This window comes from Diabrotica virgifera, chromosome 5 (assembly GCF_917563875.1).
Source record: "Diabrotica virgifera virgifera chromosome 5, PGI_DIABVI_V3a".
Classification (NCBI taxonomy): domain Eukaryota; kingdom Metazoa; phylum Arthropoda; class Insecta; order Coleoptera; family Chrysomelidae; genus Diabrotica; species Diabrotica virgifera.
In genome coordinates, this window is record NC_065447.1 from 169516682 (window position 1) to 169536272 (window position 19591).

The following is a 19591-nucleotide window of genomic DNA, read 5'->3' on the forward strand; positions in this document are numbered from 1 at the left end:
GGTGTCCAGGGTATCCAGGTACTTGGCACATCATCCGGAGTTTTGAGGGTTTTCGACACTAAATTGATCCACACAGATTACTCTGAGGTTTTTGGAGTCGCTGAACACGAATATGTCATCAGATATGACCCCCGGCGCATCTGGTGCCCAGGTTCACTGCTGTGGCAAGTCATCTTCTGGAGTTTAAAAGGTTTTCGGCACTAAATTGATGCATACAGATTACTCGGATGATTTTTAGGTTGCTGAACACGAATATGACATTAGAATCGACCCTCGGAGTACCTAGTGCCCAGTGTGACTGGTGTACAAGAATTCATCTGTACTCAGTAGATATATCTTAAAAACACCCTGTAATTATCTACAATAATTACTTTCAGTTATTTATGTCATCATAACAATATTACAACCTTCATTCGATTATATAAATATTGTTAGCCCAGATCACGATTCAACTAATAATTGCAGAGTCGATTATAAACACTTTTCATGGTCGATGCTGAATAGGCATTTCTAAAAATATAAACAGTAAAACTATAACAAGGGAATTCATAATATTATATTAGACATTTGTCATTCTATTTTGGTGATCAGACGTAATATTTCCACATTAAAGATAGTGTCCCTTTCTACACGAGATGTTCTTTGGGTGCGGTGCTACCAGCTTATACTAATGCGAGTGTAAATAAACCAACTCAACAAGTAAGCGTATCAATTATTCCACCCCTCGGATAAGGGATAACCACCCTCACCGGGAGAAGATAGCCTTAGTGCCCAGGGCTGTCATATGGCGATCCAGAACCAGGGAAGAACTCAGGACTGGTAAACAGGACAGGTATGAAGAAACACGTCAATGTTCAGGCACCTAGATCACCTTAGACAACAGTGTGGTATATGTAAAATGGATGGAGACATCAGGCCGACGCGGAGCTGAAAATGGAATAGTATGGAGATGGAACATCGTGGGACAATGGAAAATGGACAATGCTATGGAACGTGCAGCGAGGACTTGTGATACGAACAAAAACGTGTAAAAGTGGTAAGTCCATATTAGCTATTTTTATGGTATTTCCTGATTAATATAAAGTATAAAGTTTAAACATTATGTGCTACCTTAATTACATTAATATATGTTTCAAGTTTACCTATTTTTACTTAATTATTCTATTCTATTACCAATATTTATCAATATAAAAAGATTTTTTTTACCCTCATATTAAGTTATTATAGGACGCAATGATACAATTTTATATGATTTTTACATATTTATCAACGTATACCTTATCATTGCTGACTTTTATTCATTTATTATTTGACTACTGATTTTTAGTATATTTTTGCAATTTTTATGATTTTAATATTTGCTATCGTAAATATACCTATCAAAATAAATATACGATATAACAAATATACGCTATATGCATAATACATTTAAATTATTATTCTAACTACTTATTTACAAGGGTTAATATAACGTTATTTATTTTTGAATTTTTATTACCACTGCAATTTTTACATATTTTACCATATATTGACGTATTATTTTATCTCTATATTTTTACTATATATCTATATACTACATATCTATATACACCGTAAGACTATCGAATTTATATTTTCGCTAAGAAGTGCAGAAGCTGGAAAAAAGAAAAAAATTATGTATAAATGAGTAGCAACAAAGTTACTTGGGAAGATTTTGTCAAAATAGTTGAGGAAATTGCACAAGAAATAGACAGGCAAAGCAGAAGAGTCTTAAAGAAAAAAGTTCCGAAATCTAAGGACATAAAGAAATAATTAACGACGAAATAAAAGAGAAAAAAGGTGACATAAAACAAGATATAACAATATTAAACATGACTTTGACAATCTATGAATTTTTGAATATCGCAAGCAAGATATTGCCCAACGAGTTCGATGGAAGCGCAGGGAAATTACAACCATTTTTAGACGCATTAGAACTACTTGGAAAATTGGCAGAAGGTCATGAAGACACAGCTGTAACGCTAATAAAAACGCGACTCACCAATAAGGCTAGGAACCTAATAACCACAGAAGATACAATTCCACGGATAGCTGAAGCACTAAAGAAAGAATTAAAAGGTGATAATCCGAAGAATTTAATAGCCAAATTAGCAAAAAAAAGGCAAGGGCATAGAGATGCAGCAGTGTACGCATCTGAAGTGGAAGAGTTAGCAGAACAATTAAAAGTAGCATACATAGCGGAAGGAATGCCACTTGACTTAGCAAAGAAATATACGACGGAAGCAGTAGTAACAACAATGAAACGAAACGCTAATTCAGAGAAAGCTAAGCTAATACTGGAAGCAGGCAACTTTACATCACCGCAGGAAGTAGTATCTAAATTTTTGTCGATCGATACGACTGAAGAAAATGCACAAGGAAGAGTCTTAAATTATAGGACAAACTACGAGAATAGGAGAGGACAGCAGCAATACAGAAGAGGATACCATAACAAATATGACAGAGGAAGAAGAAATAACTTCGGACAACGGAACGAAGGAGAAGCAACGGACAATCAACGAAATTATTCGAACAGAGGATACAGACAATTTAACAATCAAACATACAGAGGAAACCAGAGAGGCGGACGTAACAGGAACGTAAGGTTACTAGAAATAGAGGACAGTCAAGAAGAGCAAGAAAACCAGCAGTTGGGGTTTTGAATGAACAAGAAGTTGGAAGCACACAGGCAGAAATAAAATATAACATTTACAACTTCGTCCTAAACCTAACGAACTTTGTACGAATGAAAACAGGAATTCTTGAAAACACAAGCACTTTTATCATAGACACAGGAGCTGACATTTCAATACTAAAATGTTCACAAGATTTTATGAAGGAACAGGTGAAACCAAACACAAAGGCGAAAATAAAAGGAGTCACTAAAGGATAGTTGCAAACAATGGGAGAAGTTGAGACAACACTCGAAGTAAAAGGAACTCGATTGGAACACATCTTTCAATTGGTAGAACCTAACTTTCCAATTCCAACAGACGGAATCATTGGGAGAGACTTTATTTCTAACTTTCAATGTATACTAGATTACGCAAACCTTAAAATGCACATTAAAGAGGACAACGATTGTTACATTAGTACGAAAATTCTGGATAATATAGACAATGACACCATAATAATACCGCCTAGATGTGAAATTTACAGAATCGTAAAAATTTTTCAAACGTTAAAGAAAGACAGGATAGTGGAACAGCAAGAAATACAACCAGGAATATTCATAGCAAGAGCAATTATTTCAAGTAATAATCCATACATCAAAATTTTGAACACAACGTACGAAACAGTAAATGTAGACGCAAGCACAATCAGGACGTTGAATATTAAACTATTCAATATATATAGGCTAGTCAACGACAGCAAGGACAGAAAAAAAGAATTACGAGAATCACTGAAATTAGACATACCAGAATACATACGAGACAACTTAGTATCGTTATGCGAGGAATATTCGGACATATTCGCCCTAAGGCATGATATGTTAACCTGTAACAATTTCTACGAACAAAAACTAAGAGTTAAAGACCAAACTCCGGTATATATCAAGAATTATAGGACACCTCATGCGCAAACAGAGGAATTAAATCGACAAGTACAAAACCTAAGAGACCAAGGAATCATAGAACCATCTACATCCGAGTACAACAGTCCAGTAGTACTGGTACCGAAAAAAGCTATAGATGGAGGAAAAGCATGGAGATTATGCATAGATTTTAGACAACTGAACAAGAAGATAGTTACAGACAAATTTCCATTACCAAGAATAGATTCGATATTAGATCAACTAGGAAGAGCAAAATGGTTTTCAGTTATAGACTTAATGTCAGGCTTTCACCAGATACCATTAGAAAAATCATCGAGAAAATACACATCGTTCAGCACAGAAAATGGAGCATTTCATTTTACCAGATTACCTTTTGGATTAAATGTAAGCCCAAATAGCTTTTCAAGAATGATGTCAATAGCATTTTCAGGATTAACACCAGACAAAGCATTTCTTTACATGGACGATATCGTAGTAATTGGAATATCCGAAAAACATCACTTAGACAACCTGAAAAAGACATTCGAGACATGTCGAAAATTCAATTTGAAATTTAACCCAGGAAAATGTCAATTCTTTAGAAGGGAAGTAACATATTTAGGACATGATCTTTCTCAAGAGGGAGTATCACCAGACAAAGCGAAGTATGCAGCAATTGAACAATATCCGACACCTCAGACAGCGGAAGAAACAAAGAGATTTGTAGCATTTTGCAACTATTACAGACGTTTTATTAAAAATTTTGCGGAAATATGCAGACCACTCAACAAATTATCGAGGAAAGGAGTAGAATTTTCGTGGACCGAGGAGTGTGAAAAAGCATTCAAAAAGCTTAAAGCATCTCTGACGAAACCACCAATTTTAAAATATCCTGATTTCAACAAACAGTTTATCTTAACAACAGACGCATCCAATGAGAGTTGTTCAGCAATCCTAAGTCAAGATTATAACGGAATTGACCTACCTATAGCATATGCATCAAGAAGTTTTAGTAAAGGAGAATGTAATAAACCTATAATCGTTAAGGAATTACTAGCGATTCATTGGGGAATTAATTATTTTAAATGTTATCTATATGGAGCACCAACATTCAAAGTAAAAACAGACCATAAACCTTTGACACACCTATTTGCAATGAAAGAACCAACCTCAAAACTCACGAGGATCAGATTAGACCTAGAAGAATATGACTTCGAGATAGAGTATATAACAGGGAAAAGTAACTACGCAGACAGCCTTTCAAGAATAACATTGCATCAACTAAAAAACCTATACATAGACAACGCCCATATACTAGCCATAACAAGAGCTCAAGCAAAAGAAAAGGAGAAAGAAGCAAGACCAACAAAGGCTGAAAGTGAACTCGCACTACAGCCAGAAGCCACCAAACAGACAGTAAGGAAGGTACTAAATAATTTAGAGGCGCATAGACTACCAATTTTGTCCTTTGGAGCAGAACTAATCTCACCAAGACTGAGCATTAGGGCCAAAAACAAAATAAAATGCAGCAAAAGCATAGCCACAGGATTGAATCATTTCGATTTAAACCAAGCGTTGGTACAGCTTGATAAGCTGGCGGTAGAGAATGCAGTACGTAAAGTAAAAATATACGTAAATGATATTATTTTTAAAATGTGCACAATTGATGAATTTATTAAAGAAGGAAATAAAAAATTGAAGAATATAGAAATATACATATGTGAAGTACCAGAAACAATAAAAGATGACAAAGAAAAACACAGATTAATAGGAGAATACCATAATCACACGATGTTCGGAGGACACTTAAAGAAAAATAGACTAATAAAGAAGCTAAAAGCAAGATTTAGATGGAAAAATTTAGAAAAAGACGTAAGAAAATACGTTAAACAATGCCATGAATGTCACATTAACAAACCGAATAGAACACTTGTCAAAGAAGACGTGATATCGGACACTTCTTCGAAACCAGAGGACACAGCGTACATAGACACGATAGGTCACCTCACTAGAAGCAATGAAGACAAAAAAGAGCGGCAAGAAGAAAATAAGCCCAAACTTTAAAAGAGGAGACCTAGTCCTTGTAAAAAGGGAAGAGAATGGTAAGTTTGATAGTCTTTATGTAGGTCCTTTCACGATAACAGAAGTAAATAACGTTAATTGTAAAATCAGAATAGAAAACAATAAAATCAAGGAAATACATAAGAATAGATTATATGCTTACAATCCGAAAACACAGTGAGTGACAAGTGTTACGAAACAATGTTGTTAAACGAACATTTTATATTATTTATGTATTTGCGTAGGCTTAGGAAGTTTGTATATAAAATAAATTTTTTGTATTGATTACAACACAGTATGGGTTGGTAGCACGACTTGCAAATTTCCCTCCCCGTAGTCGGAAAATTCCTAAAAAGGGAAGGTGTACAAGAATTCATCTGTACTCAGTAGATATATCTTAAAAACACCCTGTAATTATCTACAATAATTACTTTCAGTTATTTATGTCATCATAACAATATTACAACCTTCATTCGATTATATAAATATTGTTAGCCCAGATCACGATTCAACTAATAATTGCAGAGTCAATTATAAACACTTTTCATGGTCGATGCTGAATAGGCATTTCTAAAAATATAAACAGTAAAACTATAACAAGGGAATTCATAATATTATATTAGACATTCGTCATTCTATTTTGGTGATCAGACGTAATATTTCCACATTAAAGATAGTGTCTCTTTCTACACGAGATGTTCTTTGGGTGCGGTGCTACCAGCTTATACTAATGCGAGTGTAAATAAACCAACTCAACAAGTAAGCGTATCAATTATTCCACCCCTCGGATAAGGGATAACCACCCTCACCGGGAGAAGATAGCCTTAGTGCCCAGGGCTGTCATACTGGGGTCCGTGGGGTATTTGCTCCGGGGGTCGATTCTGGTAGGGTATTCGTATTTAGCGACCCCAAAAACTCCCGAGTAATCTGTTTGCGTCAATTTAGTATCGAAAACATTTAAAACTACAGAATATGACGTGCCTTAGCAATGACTCTGGGCACCAAGTGTTCCGTGGGTCGGTTCTGGTGGCGTATTCATGTTCAACGACCCCAAAAATCCCCGAGTAATCTGTTGCATCAATTTAGTGCCGAAACCCTCGAAACTCCAGATGACATGCCTTAGCAATAACCCTGGGCACCAGGTGATCTGGGGATCGGTTCTGATGACACATTCATGTTCAGAGACCCCAAAAACCACCCGAGTAACAAAATCTAGCCCTTAATATACTGATTTTCACATGTTTATGCACTAAATACAATCATGCATTTCCACCCATTTTTCTATTGTAGTAAACTTATACTTTTTTCCTGACGTCATCCCAAATACAATGCAAAAAGTTGGGAATCAGTAGGTGCTGTATTTAAAAATCTATTTATTCCGGTAATTTTTGTTCTAAATGCCCAGGTCTATAAGCAATAAAGTATTGTAATCATAGTTTTATATTCTATAAAGAAACAAGCCCACAAAAATAATAAATATTAATTTAATTTGGTATCAATTAAATTGCATTTAAATATTTAAAGCTTACATACATATATGATATAATTTAAAAAATCCTTCTTTTGGTAATAACTTATTTTTATAATACACACATATATTTACTTAATAAAATATTTTTGGGTCTTTCCTTTCTACAAAAAGTTATCCAATTGCAATGTAAGTGGCCTGAAAATAAACCTGATGCTTTGTGGCTTGTTCTTCCATATTTTAAATATGGGGTGCAGCGACATTTATTTTGCGTTTAGGACTAGTATACTTTAGAAGACCAAAAATAATCATTTTTTTCAAGAATTTTTTTCTCAGAACCTTTACTAAAAATTTTTTTTTTTTTTTTTTAACATCCCATTTATTTACAATCTGTAATAATGATTACAATAAGTAAATTGTTTAACAATTAAAAGAGACTTGCAGGAGACTGTCCAGTGACAATAACCTATAAAATCATAATTTTAGTACTTAACAAAATTATTTGTGACTAATAAATAAAACCCTACAAATAAAACTCTATAATAAATAAAATATTTTTGAAAATTTAAAAATTAAAATTTAAAATCTTGTTCGTAGATCGCTTGGAGTGTGGCGCTTTAGCCTTCTGTTTGCCTGGGGTCTCATTAGGTTCTTCGCTAGCCTGTTGGGGTGGTTTTGTAGTCGGATGTCATATTTTTGGGCGTAACTGGCAATTTCTTCTTTGACAGTCTTCATTTGGAGATCACGATTGATGTGTTCATTGAGCATGTACCACGGTGCATTTGTGATAATGCGCAAGGTTTTCGATTGGAATCTCTCCAGGATGTCGATATTGGATCTCGACGCAGATCCCCACAGTTGGATACCATAGCTCCATATTGGCTTAATCACTGCCTTGTATACTAAAATTTTATTGTACAAACTCAGTTGTGACCTTTTTCCTATCAGCCAGTACATTTTATTGAGTTTCAGACCCAACTGTTTTCTTTTCGTGAATATGTGTTTCTTCCACGTTAATCTGCGGTCCAAGTGCATACCTAGGTATTTTACGTCATCCTTTTGTTGTAGTACTTGATTATTTATTGAGACGGTTGGGCACGTATCTTTTCGATTAGTGAACGTTATATGTACTGACTTGCTTTCGTTTACTTTAATTCGTCATGTTTGTAACCAGATATTTATACTATCGAGATTTGTCTGGAGCAGTTGCGAGGCGATGTACGGGTTTGAGTGAGCTGCAATGATTGCTGTGTCATCTGCATATGTGGCTGTGATGATGTTTTGGCTTGTAGGAAGATCTGCTGTGTAGAGTAGGTAGAGAACTGGTCCAAGGACACTACCCTGAGGTACTCCAGCGTTGATTGGATATAAGTTAGTGCACTGATCTTTAACTTTTACAAGGAAATGGCGGTCGGAGAGATAGGACTTGAGGATTAGAAAGTAGTTGAGAGGAAGGACTTTTCTTATTTTGTATAGCAAGCCAGTGTGCCAGACTTTATCAAAAGCCTGCGAGACATCCAAAAAAGCTGCAGAGCAGTATTGCTTCTCTTCTAAGGCTTTGTTTATGGAATTGCAGACTCGATGAATTTGCTCGGTGGTAGCATGTTGTTGTCTAAATCCAAACTGGTGGTTGGGTATTAGCTGCTTTTCCACGAGGATTGGCTGTAATCTGTCTAGTAAGAGTTTTTCAAAAACCTTTGACATCACTGAAAGTAGACTGATAGGTCTATAGGACTTAACTTCTTCTACAGGCTTGCCTGGTTTGGATATTAAGATGATTTGTGCCACTTTCCACAAAAGGGGATAGTAACCAGTTCTTAAGATTGCGTTAAAAATCTGTGTCAAATATTGCACGCCTTTCTTGGGAAGTTCTTTTAAAATTCTTGCAGTGATTAAGTCGAACCCTGGGGACTTTTTCGGATTCATATCTGTTTGGATTTTGTTGAAAACTTGTTTGGCTGTGAATTTCTCCAACGGTGCTTCTAGTTGGTATGGATATTCTAAATACAATTGAATATTATCTTCTGCATCAGAGTTGTTGTTTTGGGCATGTGGTTGGAACACTTCCTCCAGGTATTTGGCAAAGACTGTAGCTTTTTCGTTGTTACTTTTAGCCCATCGTCCGTTACTGGCCCGGATAGGCGGATTAGAGAGTTGTGGTCTGTTAATATTTCGTGTTGCCTTCCATAGCGAGTATTCGGAGGTTTCCGTGGCAGATAGATTTTGTAGATATCGTTTTATGTCGTTGTTTTTATTGTTGTTTAACAAAGTTTTTAGTCGCGCTGTAGCTTGGTTTAATTTATTTTTATCCTGGGGTGCACGGGTTCTTTGCCATACTTTCCTTAGTCTTCTTTTTTCTGCGATTTTTTCTTTTATTTCATTGGGTAAATCTTTGTGTATGATTGTTCTTGGTTGTTTAGGTGTTGACTGCCAGCCAGCTTCCTGAATTATCCTATTTAATTGATTTACTGCTTCGTCAATTTCGCCATCCGATTTTAATGGGATGTTTAGGTCCAGTCTCTCATCAAGGATAGCCCGGAATTTAATCCAATTGGTATATTTACTACTTAGATATGGTGGAGGTTGTGTTTCGAGGATATTCGTAGATATCATGACCAAGACAGGAGAGTGGTCGGATGAAAGATCGAAACAAGATTGTGCTGTTTGGGATTCAAGTGGTATTCCTTTAGTCACACAGAAATCAACCAAATCTGGAATTTTGTTTGTGTCTGTGGGCCAGTATGTGGGTTCGCCAGTAGATATGTATTTAAGGTTGTTGGTTTCCAGTGCCATGTATAATTGCCTACCTTTCGGAGTTATTAGCCTGGATCCCCAGTGAGTGTGTTTTGCGTTATAATCGCCGCCTGCTAGAAACCTGTTTGTTGAACCAAGTGTGTTGAAGAATTCTTGGTATTGATTTTTGGCTATAGCATGTCGTGGTGGACTATATATTGCAGTTACTGTTAAAGGACCGTTCCAGTCTTCTATGCTAATACTTGTTGCTTGTATATAGTCTCTTTTAAACTTATTTAACTCGTGGTGTTTTATAGATGACTTAATTATGATTGCAGTTCCTCCATGTGCAGTGCCATCTGGATGTTTGGTGTTATATATTGCATAGTTGGGAATTCTCAGATAGCTTCTATTTGTAAAGTGTGTTTCAGATATTAACATTATGTCGATGTTGTGTATTAGTATAAAAGCTTTAACTTCTTGAGCATGATTTGTTAGCCCGTTGGCATTCCAAATAGCTATTTTTAAGAATTTGATCATTTTGTTAATTTAGTGACGACGGTGGTGAGAAGGTTTAACAGTGTACCCATTTGTTCCATCAGGACTTTTAACATATTCTTTAGTTCAGCCATGTCATTTGAGGTGGGAGTATTGGTAGTAATTACTTCTGTTTGGTTTGTATTACTATTTGTAATTTGTTGTGAGTTATTAACGATTTGGGCGTAGGTAACTCCTGCTTGGACATGTTGTGCATGATTAATTGGCATGCTAGGCCTGGGTCTAATCGTTGGGAATTTTTTCGTTTGTAGCTCCTTGTATACCCTGCAACCTTTGTAGTTTGCTGGGTGGTCTCCCTCGCAGAGTACACACTTGACGTTGGCACTTCTTTCTTTATTAGTGCATTGCTCTGTTGCATGATCCCCTGTGCACTTTACACATCGTGGTCTAAGGTGGCAGTATGATTTGGTATGTCCGTATCGTTGACATCTAGAACATTGTGGTATCTCTTTTCTGGTACGGTGGTTCAATTTTAATCTTATGGTTTAATAGGAACTCAATGTCATATATATTTCTATTATTATCAGAAGGTTCCAAGTCGACGAAAAATAGTGATAGCTGATCTTTAGTTTTAGGGTGTTTGATGTTCCAAATGTTTCTAACAGTGTGGCCTTTCTCTTCTATTTCCTTTTTTATAAGATTTTTGTCCATCGAATAATGCATGTTCTTAAGAACAACCCTGAAACTGCGCTCGTTTTTTATTTGATAAGTATGAAACTCTGTCTTTTTTTCCGATAGGGCTTTTGTTATTGTACTATAGTAGTCAGCAGATTTTGGCTGGAGTTGAACTTGATCGGAGCTAAGAACTTTTAATTCGTAATTATTTTCAGCAATTTGGTTTAGTAATTCGATAAGTGGGGGTATGTGTTTAACCCCCTTAATAAATATTGGAGGCGGTTTGGTTATTTTCTCTTTTTCACTTGTGCTTTCATTGTCATTTATTTCATCATCTTTTGACTCGCTATTTAGTGCCTCGAATCTGTTAGAAGTGGTAGTCGGCGAGTTCAGCCAGTAATCGTTTATTTTTGTTTGCTTTACAATTCTTTTGTCTGGACTAGTTCGATGTCTTTTGTTGGAGTTTTCGACTGTTTTCCATTCGGTTTGATTTAATGAGGTGGAAGGTGGGTTAGTATATTGGGGTTGCTTTAAGGGTTGAGAGTAAGATGTGTTTAATGGTTGAGAAATTTGCATATTACCTTGTAATTGTTGATCAGTGCACATTTGGTATTTTGGAGCGTACGCCACTGGCTGCTGACTAGTACCCATTGCGTCGCATTGCATAGGTTCGTTAGATTGCAGAATATTCCGATTTATCGCCGTCGAAGCGGAATCCATTTTCGCTTTTTGGGTCCCATTAACAATCGTTTAATTTGTTTCACCACAAAAACTGGATTTTTATTTTTGTATTTATATTTAACTATAGATAAGCAAACTGGTAATATCGACTGTCTCGTTCGAAATTCAAACAAAGACTTTAGAAGACCAAAAATAATCATTTTTTTCAAGAATTTTTTTCTCAGAACCTTTACTAAAAATGAACATAAAACTTTTTACATATTAATACCTAACTCTTGGAGAGTACAAAAAATATATATTTTTTCATTTATGCACGTGCACTAATAATGTAGAGGACTATTAGTAGTACGGCACAAAAGTCGAGATCTCGAAAAATGATGGCGGACAGTTAATCTCAAGATTGGGATATCTGAAACAAAAAAATCGTACTGCATTTGAAAAAGGAAGGTTTCTTACGTGACAATTTACCACAATTTCACCAAAAAATATAAAATAAATATTTTTTAGCCATGAAAAACTGAATAAAAACGGGCGATTTTTTCACAAAAATTTTTCAAATTTTCGTAAAATATTTTTTTGTGGAATTTTTCACTAACGGTGGTAAATTGTCACGTAAGAGACATTCCTTTTTTAAATGCCGTACGATTTTTTTGTTTTAGAGATCCCAATCCTGAGATTAACTGTCCGCCATCGGAACTACTTTTTTTCGAGGCCTCGAATTTGGCGCCCTCTACAATATTAGTGTACGTGCATAAATTAAAAAAGATACATTTTTTGTATTCTCTAAGAGAATATCTCTAATATGTAAACAGTTTTAGGTTCATTTTTAATAAGGGTCCTGAGAAAAACAATCTTGAAAAAATGCTTATTTTTGGTCTTCTAAAGTGTACTAACTAGTACATTTTGTGTAAGCTTCTTTAAATAAACAAGAATTTTCACAGGGACCAGTTGGATCAACTCTTCATAAAGTACGTGTTTCCCGAATTCAACAGCGACAGGGGACACATGCGAGCTAGAGCATGCTGGGTTCTACACTATTTTGCAGAGTTCAACTTTAAGCAGGAAAATATTTTGATGGAAGCCATTAATCTGACGGTTCGTGCTCTTCTTTTCGACAAAGATTTACCCGTGAAAGTGGAGGCAGCCATAGCTTTACAGTCTTTGCTCAATTACCAAGAAAGAGCCCAAAAGTATATTGAACCACAAGTAAAACAATTAGCCCTCGAATTATTGTCTATTATTAGGGAAACAGAAAATGAGGATGTTACAGGTAAGAATAGATATCAGGTTGTGAATTTTTTGCATAAAACTGTAGTTTGTAAAGAAAATGTTCAGAAAGTAAAACTAAAATGTATAGGTATGTTTAGAACATGACAAGTCGCAACTTACGAGGTTACATAGCAAAAATACTTGTAATTGAAGAATTACACGAACATTCGTGTATTTCGAAAATTAACGGTAATTAAGTTTTTCTGAGGATGACCAGTTCTGGAATTAGAAACGCCATAGTTACTTTTTAGAGTTTCAATGTAATCAATCCCTAACAGAAGGCATTTTATAATACAGTGTCCATAATCATGTTTTTTCAATTTGTTATTTCTGTAAGGTTGTGGTCTCCAATAAATGCCGTAGGTTGCATAAAGAGTCGCATCTGAATGCTTAATACAATAAATAATAGTTGCAGTCTGTTATCGTACTCCGAGCTAGTGATGTTGATTATAGTTACTTTCGAGTATTCGTTACAAATCATTACTTTTGTATAAAGTAATCAATTACAGTATTCGTTACTTTGATTACTATGATTACTTTTGTATTTGAGTACCGGTAATCATATCGAGAATCGTATTTCTCGGTAGGTACTTTTGTATTTGAGTACCGGTAATCATATCGAGAATCGTATTTCTCAGTCCTCACCCTCACACCCTTAAAACGCTTCATACCGATAACGATATTCGATAACACTCGTAAAATACCGTCCCGTCCGTTACTCGCTGGGATATGATTGGTAGAAAGTAATCTAAGTGTACTGGTTGTAGATACAATAGTCGTTACTTGCTCTGATACGATTAGTATGAAGTAATCAAAGTAGATACAATAGTCGTTACTCGCTCTGATACGATTAGTACGAAGTAACGAAGTAATCAAAATAACGATTTGCCTCTCTGTGTAGTAGTCGTTACTTTCGGTATTCGTAAGTAACGAGTATGTACTTTGTAACGAATACATACTTTTTCAACATCTCTACTCCGAACATAGCATCAAACTGCTGTATGTGGCTTCACAGGCGGTGGTAACCAATAAACGCCGTACGCTGCCTATGCTGTCGCGCAGTAGAGTCCATCCGTTATGAGCGACTTAAAATGCTGGAAGCAACGTCTTTAGTTATTTGAGAGCATTGCAATGTATGGCCGGTACAGGTTTTAACCTAGCGAAATAAGTAAAAGAAGTAGTAAAAAAGAACAAGAAAAGTCTCTTATCAACAAGTTGAAATATCACACTTGACTGATAACGAAAACGATCGGAATGTTGTTGTCGGCGTTCGACAAATGCTGTACCTAACCTATGGCATTTATTGGTGACCACAGCTGACTCTGTACGCGACCTACGGTGTTTATTGATAATCATGGCCTATGTTTTGTATTGACTACGTGAAGTTGCCCGTGATTAACAAACGCTTATACAGAATAGTTTTTAGTTGAGCCGTTATATTATGCAAAATATAGTAAATAAGTGGGTCTAATTCATAATAGATCGTTATTTTGCATAAACAGTGACAGGACATTAATAATATAAGGGATCAAACTTACACAGTTCCTTATTTCTGTTATGTTTTTTTGTACTATATGGGATTAATTTTATTTATATTAATTTTTTTTTCTCATCGCTATTTATAGTGCAATTATCAAATAACAAATCTGCCAAATTTCACATTTATAACTTGAATAATAAGCATGTAATTTGAAAAAATAGCTATAATTTTGGAAACCAGAATCTTTAAACGCGATTTCCCAAAAATCTTCTTTTTTGAATAGTGCCTTTATATTACTGAGGGTGCGATATCTAAAAATATTTATCCTTTTATCTAACTAATTAATTTTATCTAGCCGTACCCTTTGAGACATTAAGGGTACAGTCAGTAACCTTCCAATGAAGTTGGCATATTCATTGTCAATAAATTTTCTAGACGGTAGTTCCATCAGTAAATATCCGAATGACTCGAGACCAGAATTAGTGACCCGGTTCTCTTAAGTAATCAGTACCTGTTGATCCATGTCTTTTAAAAAGATCCATATTTCTCATGACTGAACTAAGTAGTCACTGCTAAAATGTTTTTCTATGGATGCTATACAATGTGCAACTTCTCTCACTACTTACATGCATTCAAAACGAACAATTTCTCAGGCTGTGAGAAAAGTCGGCCATTGCAGTGAGAAATATTTTTTCTCACGGGTTCCTTACGTAGAATCGCGGTTTCCATGGTAACATGCACAATACAAACACAAATATTTTTGTCGAATAAAATGTGTCAAATCAAAACTTACCAGGAATTGCCTTTCAAAACTGTTTAAATATAACTGGTAACTATAATTTTAAATAAATAAAAGTATATAAATATTAAGAATGTTAAATACCTACATATGTGTATAATATGTGAAGGGCCACGGGAAAGAACGATCAGAGTCACATTTTGCTCATTCTGTGCAAATCTAGTTTGAAAGTTTTAGTTTGTATATTTTGGTACAGGAAAATTAAATTCAACATTTTTAATCATAACGTACGGTGATCGTTATTGTACAAACGAAACCATGGTTAGATTCTTTCCACGAAAAGCTAAAATATGGTGCCAATATTTAAATTTTGACCAAAAATGGACTCTGATCGTTCTTTCCCGTGGTCCTTCATGTTTTTATTTCCATTTTGGCATATAATCTACATAAAAGCACCTAAATTATTTAATTGTGAAGCTTGAACTCTTGACAAAAACGCATCCATAGAAAAAGTACAGTGTACAACATGTGAAAAAACGACATATTTCTCCCTCGCTTGATTTGCGGCACTCGGCTCGTGCCAACAAACTTCTGCGCTCGTGATCTCTTGTTGTACAATATACTATTCTACGCTACTTAGTAACGAATTTCTGTTATTTTTCATACATTTATTTTCAGGTGTTATGCAAAAATTAGTTTGTGTATATACACAACAACTAATACCGATAGCAGTGGAAATATGCCAACACTTAGCTACGACTTTCAACCAGGTTCTGGACACTGACGAAGGATCTGACGAAAAAGCCATAACAGCAATGGGCTTACTGAACACCATAGAAACTCTTTTGACTGTGATGGACGAACAACCCGAAGTTATGAGATTGTTAGAACCAACTGTACTACAAGTTATAGCTAATGTCTTACAAAACGAAGTTCAAGAGTTTTATGAAGAGGTGCTGGCACTAATATACGACCTAACTAGTAAACAAATTTCTCCAGATATGTGGAAAGTCTTTGAATTATTATATCGGGTAAGCATAAGTTTATTTTTATTTTCATACAGTAGCTATCTTCTTCTTGTAGTGCCTATCCGTTTCGGATGTTGGCGACCATAATGGCAATCTGTACTTTGCACACTGCTGCTCTGAGAAGATTTTTGTGGTTGTTGTGTTGAACCACATACATGGATTTTTCAGCCAAGAAATCCTTCGCCTTCTTGTTCCTCGTTTTCCTTCTACTTTTCTGTGTAAGATTAGTTGCAGTAGTCCATATCTCTTTCGCTGTTCCTCATGATGTAACTGAGGTATTCGATTTTGGCTGTTTTATTGTGGTTAACAGCTCTTTTTCTTTTTGTATTCTCAACAAAACACCCTGGTTAGTAACGTGATCGGTAAGATATCTTCAGGATTCGACGATAAAGCCTCATTTCGAAAGCCTCAATTTTCTTGCAGGTGGCGTCGGTGAGAGTCCACGACTCAATTCCGTACAACAGTATAGGAAGGATATAACATCGTAGTGTGGTCGCCTCGAATTTCCGTGAGACTGCGTAAAAATATAATGTATCTGTAATAAAACCAAACCATAAAAATGAAAGCAAAAGTACCCTACCAGGAGTAGTTATTAACTGCAAAACTATCAATGACTAAGATGTGTAAATTATAAAAGTTTTAATGTTCTACATTCAGATGTTCCTGGTATGATATTTTAAAATATGGGCAGTCACCCAGTTAAGTTTCCATCGAACTGTTGATCAGTCCACGTGGACAAAGAGCCACTCAAAAAATAGGATATTGCTGTTATGACCAATCATAATGCGTTATCTTTTATCGGAAGAATTACTCGCCCTTCGCTCAAGATGTAACAATATTTGGCTGAGCGAGCCATGCCATAAAACAGTTTATCACAAAGTGTCATCTTTCGGCCGACCGCAGCCGTCCAGTGGTGTGCACGTGGTTAGGTATATTATTTTATTTTTAAATTGCGGCAGCGAAACAGATTTTGCGAAACAAGAAACTGAGTTAAATTCAAATAGTGCACTGCAAGTGAATTTAATTGTGACTTCATCAGTGTTCTTTCTAAATTTCTTTTAACATTTTACGAAGACACTTTTCAAATGTGGCGTCTGTGGTGTAATAATAATTTTGCAGCTGAAGAGCCACTGGAACCCTCTAATCCAGCGATACTCAACCTGTGGCCCGCGGGCCGCACGCGACCCTCTTACGTTTTTTATGCGGCCCGAAAGCTAACTAAAAGGCCCTGTAAATGGTCAAATTGTTTTGAACTCAAGTAAGATAGTTGGTGGTGGCTGTTAGCATTTATTTGCGACTTAAAAGAAAAGCTTGGCGAACTTAATCGTCGTTTACACATTAAAAAGATAAACATAAAATTATTTTCGTAGTTGACAAAAACTATTTGCTTTCGTGGATAAGCTAAAGATGTACATCGAGGAAATTAATATAAATAATCTGCATAACTTTCCGACATTGGTTAAAGCTCAACAAGAAGGAATTGTATTTCCAGAAAAGTATGCTGCTTATTTCTAATTTTCTAGTTTTCTTGAGCAACGAATTTAAGGAAAGATTTAATGATTTGTGAAACATTAGGAAATGTCTTCTATTAAGGGGGGGTGTATGGTTTGAAATCTTTAATTTTTTTTATTATTTTAAATAAAAGTGCATACTTTCAAGAATACTCTCTGAAAATTTCAAAATAATCGGAGTAAAATTACCAGAGATACAGCGTGTTGAATATCCCTATCTTCGACTCGCTTTGCCGCGACTTCGCGCCAGCACGCTTGAGTGTAGTGAGAAACGTTAAAAAACTGTTCGCCTTCTCTTTTGTAGATTACTCCTCGATTCAAAAAACATATTTCAATGTTCATCACTTTTGGCAGACAAATAAGATGAAGATGCAGTTGTCAAAGCTTTAAACGCATTTTTCTCAAAACTGCTTTTTCAAACGCGGTGGACATTGTAACTGAAAAACTACTCGGCCGATCTACCTGATAGCCTGGAGGCAATTTTTAAAGAAAAAAGAGACGCAAATCAATATGAAGAATTCTGGAAATTAGTACCGCATAACTATAAAACTCTCAAAAGTTGCGCTTACTTGTTCCTCGCGTTGTTCGCTTCATCATACCTGTGCGAATCCTCATATTCATTAATGAAATATGCAAAAAAATGTTTACCTATCCTGACACTGATTCGCACCTGGACGACGTTGTTATTTCTTAAACGGGCGACTTTAAGGAAAAATCCTGAATCAGGTCGATTTTTATTTGTAAATTATGATTTTTTTCCATATATATCATACTATCGTCATCCATCTGGGCGTGACGACGTAATCGATCTTTTTTGAATGAGAATAGGGGTCGTGTGCTAGCTCATTTGAAATTATCTATATAGCAATATAAACATTGGCATAATTAAGTATACAGTATGCCCAAAAAAATTTTGTTTTGAATAAATTAATTGAAAAAAAAAAGAAAAATGTATGTAATTTATTTAATTTAAAATACATTTTACTGCTGTCAGAAAAGAGAAGAAAATGTTTATTTGACAAATAAACACTGCTTTTCCCTCAAATCCAATGTTCAAACTGCCAAGAGGCAATTGGGTGGAAGCTTGAACAATAAATTTAAGCGAAAAGCAATGTTTATTTGTGAAATAAACATTTTTTTTTCTGTTTTCTGACAACAATAAGCTATATGTTGAGTTAAATAAATGATGTACATTCTTCTTTTTGTGTCAATTAATTTAATTCAAATCAAAAATTTTTTGGCCATCCTGTGAATAACCTTTCAAATGAGCTAGCAGAAGACCCCTATTCTAATTTAAAAAAATCATCGATTACGTCATCACGCCCAGATGGATGACGTCACTAGTATGATACATATGCCAAAAAATCGTAATTTAAAACTAAAAATCGACCTGTTTCAGGATTTTTCCTTTAAGTTGCCAGCTTACGAAATAACGAATTTATTCCTATCATTTGTACCATACTGTATATTACTTCACATAGATTGCGGCCCGCAAGCTGTGGCAATAGCTGCTATGTGGCCCAGGGAAAAAAATGTTGAGTATCGCTGCTCTAATCAATTGGAAGATTTACAAAGCTGTGTAATAAAACGTAAGCGACATTTTCAATAACTCTATGATGATGTCAAACAATACTTCGATTAATTCTTAAAGCCAATAATTTTAAGTACAAAACTATAGATAAGCACCAGACTAATGAAAAGTATTACTAAGCTTTGTTTTTTAAAGGAGGAGTAAACTAAAAAGATAGATTCACACCCAAGAAAGTCACTAGAAATATCACCAAATACATCTTCTTTTTTGGTTAATCATATCGGCCTTCGACGGTTGTCAATAAATATTATATTATACTAATAATACGTCGCTAAAGAGTTACAATCTAAAGGTCGATAAAGGT

At 35.3% G+C, this 19591-nt stretch overlaps 1 protein-coding gene across 1 annotated transcript in view; it reads left to right on the top strand.

The window, feature by feature from the left end:
* Positions 1 to 19591, top strand: part of LOC126884552 (importin-7) — a 112172-nt gene that overhangs the window by 66986 nt on the left and 25595 nt on the right. The window contains exons 7-8 of the mRNA XM_050650511.1: positions 12611 to 12939; positions 15836 to 16188. Coding sequence (XP_050506468.1) covers positions 12611 to 12939; positions 15836 to 16188 — 682 coding nt within the window. The remainder of the gene's footprint in view (positions 1 to 12610; positions 12940 to 15835; positions 16189 to 19591) is intronic.